The following is a 12,400-nucleotide window of genomic DNA, read 5'->3' on the forward strand; positions in this document are numbered from 1 at the left end:
AAGGAGCAAACCTAAGGAGCTGCCTCAGCATTTTTATTCTGTGCCCTTAAGTGATGTCACTCAGGGGGCGGGGCTAGACTTGGTCTGGGCCAAAGATACAGCGACAGCATCTCTCCACAGTAATCTGGGGATTGATGGTACAGCAAGGCTGGCAAAAGATGGTAAGAGCAGCACAGATGTGTCACAGCCAGATAGGTTGAAAAGGTGATGGTGAAAGCTAGAAGGATGCTAGCATAGGAAGACTGATGGCAAGTATGAAAAAGGAGGTATTGATGCCCCTGTATAAGACTCTGATGAGACCTCATTTAGAATATTGTGTACAATTCTGGAGACTGCACCTTCAAAAAGATATAAAAAGGATGGAGTCGGTCCAGAGGAAGGTTACTAAAATGGTGTGTAGTATTCATCTCAATTTGTATACTTTGGAGGAAAGGTGGGAGAGGAGAGATATGATAGAGACATTTAAATACCTACATAATGTAAATGTGCATTTGAAAGGAAGCTCTGGAATGAGAGGCGATAGAATGAAGTTAAGAGGTGGTAGGCTCAGGAGTAATCTAAGGAAATAAAATTTATAGAAAGGGTGGTAGATGTGTGGAACAGTCTTGTGGAAGAAGTAGTGGAGATAGAGACTGTGTCTGAATTCAAAAAGGCGTAGGATAGGAATGTGGGATCTCATAGAGAGAAGAAATAATGGTTACTGTGGATCGGCAGACTAGATGGGTCATTTGGCCTTTCTCTGCAATCATGTTATATGTTTATCATAAGAACATAAGAACATAAGCAATGCCTCTACTGGGTCAGACCTGAGGTCCATCGTGCCCAGCAGTCCACTCTCGGGGCAGCCCAACAAGTCCTGGACCTGTGTAGTAATCCTCTATCTATACCCCTCTATCCCCTTCTCCAGCAAGAAATTGTCCAATCCGTTCTTAAACCCCGTTACCGTACTCTGCCCTATTACGTCTTCTGGAAGCGCATTCCAGGTGTCCACCACACGTTGGGTAAAGAAGAACTTCCTAACATTCGTTTTGAATCTGTCCCCTTTCAACTTTTCCGAATGCCCTCTTGTTCTTTTATTTTTTGAAAGTTTGAAGAATCTGTCCCTTTCCACTTTCTCTATGCCCTACATGATCTTGTAAGTTTCTATCATATCCCCTGTAAGTCTCCTCTTCTCCAGAGAAAAGAGACCCAATTTCTCCAATCTCTCAGCGTATGAAAGGTTTTCCATACCTTTTATCAGACGTGTCGCTCTCCTCTGAACCCTTTCGAGTAACGCCATATCCTTCTTAAGGTACGGCGACCAAAATTGGACGCAGTACTCCAGATGTGGACGCACCATCACCCAATACAACGGTAGGATAACTTCTTTCGTTCTGGTCGCAATACCCTTCTTGATTATACCAAGCATTCTATTCGCTCTCTTAGCGGCCGCTGTGCACTGTGCCATCGGCTTCATTGTCATGCCCACCATTACCCCCAAGTCCCTTTCCTGTGTACTCTCATTCAATAATATCCCTCCCATCGTATAGTTGTACCTCAAGTTTCTGCTTCCCATATGTAATACTTTACATTTCTCAACGTTGAACTTCATCTGCCACCTTGTCGCCCATTCCCCTAGATTATTCAAGTCCCTTTGCAATTCTTCACAGTCCTCTATAGTCCGAGCACCACTAAATAGTTTGGTGTTGTCTGCAAATTTTATTATCTCACACTTTGTCCCTGTTTCTAGATCACTTATGAATATATTAAATAGCAGCGGCCCAAGCACTGAGCCCTGCAGGTCACCACTCATGACCCTCCTCCAGTCCGAGTAGTGGCCCTTTACTCCTACCCTCTGCTTCCTACCCTCCAACCAGTTTCTGATCCATCTATGTACATCTCCTTCCACTCCATGGTTCTTCAGTTCCGGAATAGACGTTCATGGGGCACCTTCTCAAAGGCTTTTTGGAAATCTAGATATATGATGTCTATGGGGTCTCCTCTGTCCATTTGTTTGTTAATTCCCTCGAAGAAGTACAATAAGTTCGTTAGGCATGATCTCCCCTTGCAGAAACCATGTTGGCTAGTTATCAGAAGTTCGTTCCTTTCAAAATGTTCATCGATGTTTTCTTTTATCAGTGCTTCCACCATTTTTCCTGGAACTGAGGTCAGACTCACCGGTCTGTAGTTTCCCGGGTCACCTCTTGATCCCTTTTTAAAGATGGGCGTAACGTTGGCTATCTTCCAATCTTTTAAGATAGGTTGCAAATTTGCTGTAGTAGTTCCGCTATCTCCTCCTTTAATTCCTTCAGAACCCTTGGATGTATTCCGTCCGGACCTGGGGATTTGTCAGTTTTTAGTTTTTCTATCTGCCTGCGCACGTCTTCAAGGCTCACTTCTATGGATGTTAATTTTTCTGCTTGACTTCCATGAAAGAATTGCTCAGGTTCCGGTATGTTGGATGTGTCCTCATTTGTAAATGAAAAGAACATGTTAAGCCTTTCTTCCACTTCTTTCTCCTCCTTCACCACTCCCTTCCTGTCTCCATCGTCCAGCGGTCCTACCTCCTCCCTAGCCGGCTCCTTCCCTTTAACACATTTAAAGAATGGTTTGAAGTTTCGTGCTTCCCTGGCTAGCCTCTCTTCATACTCTCTTTTGCCTTTTCGAACCACACGGTGACATTCTTTTTGATACTTCCTGTGCTCTTTCCAGTTCTCCTCAGTTTTGTCCTTTTTCCATTTCCTGAATGAATTTTTCTTATTGCCTATCACTTCCTTCACTACTTTAGTTATTCACGCCGGGTCTTTTGTTCGACTCTTTTTGCACCCCTTTCTGAATCTGGGAATATGCAGATTTTGCGCCTCGCTCACCGTGTCCTTGAAAAAAGACCAGGCATGTTCTACCATCTGCCATTTCTTGGAAGTGTTCCTAAGTTTCTTCCTTACCATTTCCCTCATTGCTTCATAGTTTCCTTTCTTGAAGCTGAAAGTAGTCGCTATGGTTCTCTTTCCTTTTGGTATCCCTACCTCAACCTTGAACTTGATCATATTATGATCGCTGTTTCCCAATGGTTCCACTACTTTCACTTCCTTTGCAGGTCCCCTTAACCCATTTAGGATTACCGTATTTTCTCGCATATAACACGCGCATTATACGTGGTTTTTACGTACCGCGCATACCATTGCGCGTTATACGCGTGAGCACGTTGTACAAATTTTTTTTTACATAGTTCCCATGTCCTCCTGCCCTTGACGCAAACCCCCTTCCGCCCAACGACCGCCCCCCAAGAACCTCTGACCGCCCCCCCAGCCGACCCGTGACCCCGCTGACCGATCCCCACCCCCTTCCCCGTACCTTTGTATACCCCTCCACAGCAACAACTAACTCCTCCTCTTTCCCAGAGAGCCCATGTGCCTGTCCTATCTCTTCTTCAATTCAGAAACTATTCCACACATCTACTACTCCTACACCTACTGGTATTCCAAAATTATTCCACACATCTACATCACCTTCTGTAACAACATAGTGCCATACAGTACTGCAGAGCCCAGTACTGCTGCACTGCATTCCCTGCCCTCTTACTCTGGAATTGCTGTCTAATAAAAGGAGACATCTCATGCATAGTTAGGCCACATAGGAATTTAAGCATCACTATTAACTCCCTTCTCACGCCCTTCCTCAAAGTATACAGATGGAGATCATGAACTCAGTTCCCATATGCCTATAGCACATAGACCACCAACCATTGTAGTAGCCTTCCTCTGAACCAAATCTAAGTGTACACAAAATTTGAAATGAGGTCTCACCAAAATCTTAGAGAGGGGTAACAAACCTCCATTGTCCAGCTAGCCATACCGCTCCCTGTGTACCCAAATATCTGCCTAGCTTTTGCTAGTACTGTTACAACCTGGTTGCCTCCTGAAGATAATCACATACCATCACACTCAACCCCCACTCCTCATTCATACACCAAGGTTTTCACCCCTTAACTGCACTGTGCCCTTGTGGTTTGGTAACTCAAATGCATGACCTGGCATTTCTAAACATGACATTTGAGCTGCACAATATGAAACCATTCTACCAACTTCCTTAAGCCTGTCCTCAGGTCAGGCACACCATCAATAAGCAAAAAATTTCTCCAAGCCATCTCAATAAGGCCCTTTGTACTTCTCTTTTAGGAAAGTATCCAAACCTTTTTTAAACCCCGCTATAGTAACTGATTTCACTTCATTCATTGGCAATGAATTCCAGAGATTAATCACATGACATGTGAAGAAATATTTTCTCTGGTTTGTTGTAAATCTACTACTTACTAGCTTCATTGCATTCTCCCTAGTCCTAGTATTTTTGGAAAGAGTGAACAAGCGATTCATATCAACCCTTTCCACTTCACTCCACACAATGGATTGTTACCCTTACAATAACTTTGTTCAGGTTTGCTCACCACTTAGTTAGATGATCCTCCACTAACACCATAGACACTTTCCCCTTTGAAAGCACAAAATTCACTATGGCTTCATCCCACATGGGCCCATTACCCGCTACTGGAACAAAGGAGTCAACCTAAGGGATCTAGCCAATCAGAATCTTAGGCCATTCCCAGCACATCCCAGAATGCACTGGGAGAGAGGCCTAAGATCCCTCCCTGGTGCATCCCACAATGCATCAGGAAGAGGCAGGTCCGCCATTCAATTGGAGGCAGGCCTGCTGGCTGGATGGAGGAAGCATCCCTTCAGCCGGCCAACTTAAAAAAGGTACTGTGGGGTCCGGGTGGGTTGGGGTGGTGGTCGAAAAGCATGCCTTTCAGTGTGTGTTTGGGGGGTGGTACTGGCAGGAGGGACTGGGCATCCCTTCTGCTGGTGGATGTCTTAGGTTCCGGCAGGAGGGAATGGGCATCCATCCCGCCAGTGGATGTCTTGGGGGGTTCTGGCAGGAGAGACTGGTCATCCCTCCTGCTGGTTGATGTCTCAGAGAGGTGGTGGCAGGAGGAATTGGGCACTTCTCCTGCCGCGGACATTTAGGGAGGGGAACAGCTTCGGGGGTTCCAACAGGAGGGACTGGGCATCCTTCCTGCCAGTAGATGTCTCAGCAAGGTGGCAGCAGGAGGAATTGGGCACTCCTTCTGACACCGACATTTGGGGGTGGGGTGGCTTCAGGGGTTCCAGAAGGAGGGACAGGGATCCCACATCTTGTTCTGGGTGTTTGGGGCTTGGACAAATTTTTGGTTGAGAATGAAGTATAAAGATGGATGTAGTGGCAGTCTGGGCAATTAAATGCCTAGACGTACAAGTAGACGATTTAAAAAAAACCAACAACATTTTGGACGTACTTTTTGAGAATGGACATTTTGCCACTGCTGATGTTGAGTGACTAGCACCCTATGTTCAAATCAAACTTAGTCGTTTCTTTTGATTATGCCCCTTCAAGTACACTTGTGAACAGAGCACTATTTGTGAACCGGGCAGTCTTCAGAAAGAAAATGTTACCATTCAGGACACATTTCTTGCCAATACTCATAGTTAAAGCAGAAGGGTTACTTCTCAAGCCCTAACACCTCTGGACAACCCAATCCATGAAATCAAAAACCATCAACAACCATTAGAAGATAATGCTGTAACAGAAAAGAAAATTGTAGTACTCCCCTATGTCCAAGGAGTAACAGATTGCATAAGAAAACTGCTAGAGAAAAATAACATAAAAGCAGTCTTCAGTGCACCATAGAAACTTGTATCCACACTCACACATGTAAAAGACCAGTTATACTGTCCAAACCTCTGCTCCAAACCCCTGGAGTGTATGAAATCCCATGCAGTCATGGCAAATAGTACATTAATGAAACTGGGCATACTATAGAGGAAAGGCTAAAAGAGCACAAGAGACATCAAAAGCTATGCAACACAGAAAAATTTAGCTGTAACCCTCCACACCAAGACAACTGATCGAACAATTAGATTTGAGAACACAAAAATCTTGAAGAAAGAAGACCGTTGGTGGCGAAGAAAAATCAGAGACAATAGAGATAGTAGGACACCCCAATAAGTTCAATAGAGATAAAGGGTTCTTCATAAATAAAGCATAGTAACTGCTCAACCAAAATAAATTTAGATAAAAAAGGACTAGGGCTGAGGACAAACACTTTCTCCTGCCAACATTTAAAATTGTGACCAATGGACTTTCTTGCAAAAATTCAAATTTATGACCAACAAACTTACCCGCAAAATTACCTCAAGCCTCATCCAATCAGGTTTGAGGACTCACTATTATAAAGACAAACTGCAGACTTCACAACAACCCTTAAGAAAGCCATAGCTTGATGGCTGAAACATTTGTTCTATCTACCCAGATGTGGTGAGACCCAGACAACTGCAACAGTCATATATTGACGTAGTTGGAAAATGTAATGAACTATTAATGGGTATAATCATTTGTAGCTTTTCTACATTTTTAAGGGGGAAAAAAAATCTCTTTGATAGTTTTACATGATATTTATATGCTATTATTCAGTTTTATAAAAATACTCTTTCTTATGAATCAAGTTCATTTTAATTTTGTTTTGGTAACCTTTAGCATTTCTTTTGTTTAATGGAAGAGCCAGGCAGCAAATAAAGCATATGTTAAAACTAAAAAAGACTTCTCTGTTCTAGGAGTGCATTATAGATTAGGCAACTTCTGAAATAGTTGCTAAAATTAGGCTGTTAACTTTACAACACATTAGACTTGATTCTATAAATGGTGGAAGAAAAGTAGTGCCAAGTAAAAACACGCTAAATGTGATTCTGTAAATGGCAAAGGTTAGGCACCATTTATAAAATAGTGCTAGTGCTGGGATCCATGCCTAACTTTAGGCACAAGGATTTACACCAACTAAACCCTGGTGTTAATCCTCACACCTGAATTAGGCCTGGATCCCACTTATTCTATAACAGTATGCAAAAACTGCAGGAATGCCCCTGAATCTGCCCATGACCCTCCCATGGCCACATACATATTTTGGAATCATGCGTAAAATTTATGTGCAAATCCCAACATCTAAAAATACAATTAGCATCAATAATTGATTATTACAGTAGCACCCGATTTTAAGCACATTTGCTAGATGTCTGCTGATATGGCGATAGGTTCTTTCCTGAAATAAATCAGGACTCCTAGTAAGCTGTTGATCATGTCAAGCTTCACATTCTTGAGGGAGTCTCATTGGAATTGAGCACTGGAGTCAAACACAATCCTGATCTGGCCTAGCTTCTGTAGATAGTACAAGCCAAAGATAGATAAGTAAAAGCATTCTTCATTATCTGGCATGTTCTGCATGAAGTGCTGTTTTATTTCTGGTTTCTTTTGCAGGGTCTTCTGCAGTGAAGTAAATTGAGATACAGCTAGGTTCCTGTTGTTGGCAGTCGTGTTCTGGGTATCCAAAAGGTAGAGGACCACACAGCTGTTGGACTCATCTCTGGAGAATTCCTAGGCCAAGATTTTCAATAACTCTCTATCCTCAACTGAAAGAGTTTGTTTGTCATCATGTTTATTGACTTAAAATTCTGTATCACCCATATGATCTTCAGGATCTGGTGGTGAAGTGTTGTGATAGGTGATTGAGCTAGGTTTTGGTTTTTCCCAGCTGTAAACCTCTTTTACTTGCAAATGGTTCTGACAAGAATTCAACAAGGTGGTGTGACCATTGGCCAAAATGCACATCTTGCACGCATCTACATTTGGTCTCCTCTGTTCTGAGGCAGACATCACCCACTATGACCCATCCCAGGGTAGGTCGGTAGGAATATGGAGCAATATAGATCTGCTCTTGTTCTAAGAACTCTGGCCAGGGCTGGTATATCTCTTCCTAGTAAAAGTAGGATCTTGGCCTTTGGATGAGGGAAGTCACTGCTTGCCCTGGATCGGTAGCTTTGAATGTTGTTATTCCTTGGGTTTGACCAGGTACTAGTGACATGGATTGGCCACTGTGAGAACGGGCTATTGGGCTTGATGGACTATTGGTCTGACCCAGTGAGGCTAATCATATGTTCACTAATTGGCTTGTTATTTAATTGTGCATGGAAATTGGGTTTATGCCCAAATTTCGGTGCACAGTTTTTAGCACCATTTATTGAATTTGGTGATGAATACATACAAGTTTTCTAATGGGAAGTATTTTCTTCTTATCACTTTCTTATGCCAATATCGTTCTCATATGAACATAAGAATAGCCTCATGGGTCAGACCATTGGTCCATCAAGCCCAGTAGCCTGTTCCCACGGTGGCCAATCCAGGTCACCATACCTGCCAAAACCCAAGGTGTAGCAATATTCTATGCTACTGATACAGGGCATGCCTTTCTCAATAACAGACTATGGACAAATATAATAAATACAATACAATATCTATATCTCTGCTTTCTACCAAAGAGTAATTGACAAAGGGTTTAGTAAACAAATAGGAAAAGGCCATCAGATAAACAAAAGTATTCTTAAGCTTCTGCTAATAAGGTTTATAACCAAAAAAGAAGTTAATCCATTAGCAGTAACAGCATTTACAACTAAATAAATGCAGAGACAGGGCAACTTATCCAGCACTGGTTTTGAATACAAGATGTAGATTATAATAATTTGGAATGAGCTACATTCATCTCACTGACAGAGAAATCAGTTTATTGTAACACTTTTTTATAACACTAATGTTGGTGCAAAAAGAAAACAGAATGAGCAAAATGGAAAAGTAAGGTGAAAGTACTCTGTACAGATCTGTGTAACTAAGGTAATGTGATTTTCAAATGATATAGAGTTGAAGCAGAGGCGAACATTATTTTTCTAGATTTCTTTTATTTTATTCCTTCCTTCTTTCTTGACTGCTCAACTAACAGGAAAGAAAGGGGGGGAAAATATATATATATATATACCCCTATCTCACATAGAATGAAGATGGCAGAGAAATCCCATTTAAAGCAGCAGTACCTCATCACATTTTGGTGGATTTTGAAGAGCTCAGTATACAATTTAAGCAGGTTATGGTGAGATGTATACCTAGGACTTTTTAATGTGATGTTCACTGCAGTATCCCCTCTGCTCAGATGTCTGTGGCCAGTTTGTTAAGAATACTAGCTGATTGTATGTCGCAATGGCTTGTTTACATGTGTTTTTCATTGTACAGTTTTTTTTCAAAAATGGTCAAAAAAGATAGATGCACTAAGGGTAAACATAACTAGAAATATTAATTTTTGGAAATAAAGCAAACATTTTGCTGTTTCGAAAATGGTCACTTTGTTTACTGGATTTTGGGATGTTTTTTTTCCCCAAACATCCAAACTCAGCTTATTTTCGCAAAAGGCAAGTTCGATCATGTCTCCCCACTCCTCTCCAAGCTTCACTGGCTCCCAGTATACTCCAGAGTTCTCTTTAAATGTGCCTGCTTAGCCTTCAAGATCCTACATGGCGTCCTTCCTCCCGTTATCCCACTCTTTTGGAATTCCTCAAAACCACACTCCACCAGACCCTCCCAAAAACTGAAACTATCATTCCCCTCTATAAAAGGTATATCCCGCGCAGGAAAACTTGGAACATCTCTCCCCTTTAGAACCACAGAACTCTGGAATAACCTCTCATCCCCACTCAGAAACTCAAGCTCCTTCCAATCCTTCCGCAAACACTTGAAAACTTGGCTCTTTGCAAAAATCTAATCACCTCCCATTCTCCAGTATTCTGTCCCTCTCTATCCTCTTAGTCCCTCTCCTTTATCCTTCATTGTAGTTCCTTTCCTCTTAATTCTGTAAACCATGCCGAGCTCTGCGCTTGCGGAGATGGCGCGGTATACAAACCTAAGGTTTAGTTTAGTTTAGTTTAGCCTTACGGCATCTTTTACAAAGCTGGCTAGCGGCTGCGCTGCGCTAATGGCCCCAAAGCCCATAGAGATTTAAAGGGCTGTTTCCATGTGTCAGCCGCTAGTGCGGCTTTGTAAAAGAGGCCGTTAGATGTCCTATCAAAAATGCTCCTCCATATCTTCTTTGAGATGTGGCAACTAGAATTGCACACTCTATTCAAGATGTAGCCACACCATGGAGCGATACAAGGGCATTATAACATTGTTTATAATTTCTTTCCTGATAGTTCCTACCATTCTATTTGCTTTCTTAACAGCCACTACACACTGAACTGAGGATTTCAACGTATCATCAAGGATGATACCTAGATCCTTTTCCTGGGCGATGACTCCCAACGTGGAACCCTGCATCAACTAGCTATGGTTTGGGTTCCTCTTTTCCATATGCATCGCTTTGTACCTGCTCACATTAAACATCATTTGCCATTTTGATGCCATTTCCCAGTCTTGCAAATTTTTATAATCCTCTTCCGATTTTACAACTTTGTGTCATCAGCAAATTCAATTGGCTCACTAGCTATTTCCAACTCTAGATCATTGATAAATATGTTAAGAAGCAGCAGTCCCAGCACAAATCCTTGGGGAATCTCACTATTTAAAACCCCAAAACACCAGCTGTACAAAAAAAATGCAAGGAAAGGGCTATGTTAATACACGGAGGAAAAGCCTCAGAACCCCGTTAGGGAGAAACCTTCCACTAACTAGAGAGGATAAATCACTTCATAGGCATAAAAACCTTTGGTAATAGTTCAAAAAACAATTGTGCTTAAACAGTTCAATATATCTTTTACTTAGATGAATAATCTTAACAAGTCACTTATCTTTTAATGTGTGAGGCTGGATATACGTATTTGTAGCCTGTTCAAGCAATGATGGCCAACGATTCACCTTATGGCTGCATCAGGGACAGACGGGACTAAGCATAACATCAACACTCTACATATATTTTTTGTACAGCTGGTGTTTAGGGATTTTGAATAATCAATTGTTCTAGCTGTAGGTATTTTTGATTATTTTGATAAAATCTCACTATTTATCCTTCTTCATTGAGAATATTGACCATTTAACCCTACTCTCTTTTAACCAGTTCTTAATCCATAATGGGACATTACCTCCCTGTGTCCCATGACTTTTTTAATTTCCTCAGAAGTCTTTCATGCTGTACTTTTTAACATTTGCCTTTTAAAATCCAAATACACAATATTGACTAGATCAGTGTTTTTCAACCGCTGTTCCGCGGCACACTAGTGTGCCGCGAGATGTTGCCTGGTGTGCCGTACGGTGCAGACACTGATTAGGCCTCAGGCCGGGTCCCGCACGCGCTCCCATGAGACTCCCCCGGTCCCCGCTGCTGTTCAGTTTCGATCTTCTGCTCTGACGCAACCGGAAACAGGAAGTTGCAGCAGAGCAGAAGATTGAACACTGAGCAGCTGCGCGTGCGCGGCTCTTTGGGAAAGCGTGCATGTCGCCGAAAAACAAAACCTACAAACTAAGGTGAGGCGAAGGGAGAGAGCTGGCTAAACAGTAGGATCGATTGGGCAGGCGAGTGGTGGCTGCGGGGACCGTGCGATCGCTCGTGTTCCCGGCTCAAATTGGAAGGAGGGAGTGAAAGGGAAAAGGATTCTGGGCCAAGGGGATGAAGACGGAAAGAAAAACCCACAGCAGGAAAGAAAGGGAAGGACAGGCAGGTGAGCCAGATGCTAGAAGCAGGGGGGGGGGGGGAAGAAAGAGGGAAAAAAGCTAGATGGGGTTGAAAAGAAGAGACACACTGGTATGGAAGAGGAAGATAGGGGAAATCTGGACACAGGAAGGTAACAGAAAGAGGGGAAATTATGTGCATGGGGCATAGGGACAAAGACATAAAGGGGACATGCCATGGGGATGGTATATGGACACAGGGGGGGGGGGGCAATGACAGATACATAGGGGAGATATTAGAAATGGAGAAAATAGGAGCACAGAAGCGAGATGGTTTGTGGGGATGGGACAGGGACCGAGCTTGCAGGCTCTAGTGGCTTGCACAAATTACATTGTAACGTGCCATGAAAATAAGAGGGAGGAAAGTAGATAGATAAGCCACGTGAGAGGAGCTGAAGGTAGTAGAAAGGAACAGATGGTAAAGGAGGGAGGGAAGGGTGGTGGTGGAAAGGAATAGGACAGACATTGAAGGAGGGTGGAGAGGAACAGACCCCGAAGGGAAATGTGGAAGACAAAGTGGGAAGAAGACAGATGCCAGACTATGGGGGAGCAGAGGGAAGAAGATGGGTGCTAGACCAGTTGGGGGGGGGGGGGGTGAAGGGAGAGGCACAGTAACAGCAAATGGAAGATGTAGAGAGAAGACACACAGTGGATGGAAGGAATTGAATGAGAAGATGTGGAAAGCAGAAACCAGACAACAAAGGTAGAAAAAAAAATTATATTTATTTATTTATTTTTTGCTTTAGGATAAAATAGTATATTAGTTGTGTTGATAAAAATTTATAAACAAAGCCCTGCCAGCTGAACATCTCTTTCTCTAGTTCAGCAGCAGGAACTTTGATTTATAAGAAAGGAA

At 42.7% G+C, this 12,400-nt stretch overlaps 1 protein-coding gene across 1 annotated transcript in view; it reads right to left on the reverse strand.

Moving 5' to 3' along the window:
* MYT1L (myelin transcription factor 1 like) overlaps positions 1-12,400 on the reverse strand; it is a 612,659-nt gene that overhangs the window by 483,117 nt on the left and 117,142 nt on the right. Inside the window, exon 6 of the mRNA XM_033939893.1 lies at positions 1,832-1,841. Coding sequence (XP_033795784.1) covers positions 1,832-1,841 — 10 coding nt within the window. The remainder of the gene's footprint in view (positions 1-1,831; positions 1,842-12,400) is intronic.

Source organism: Geotrypetes seraphini, chromosome 3 (assembly GCF_902459505.1).
Source record: "Geotrypetes seraphini chromosome 3, aGeoSer1.1, whole genome shotgun sequence".
NCBI classification, from domain to species: domain Eukaryota; kingdom Metazoa; phylum Chordata; class Amphibia; order Gymnophiona; family Dermophiidae; genus Geotrypetes; species Geotrypetes seraphini.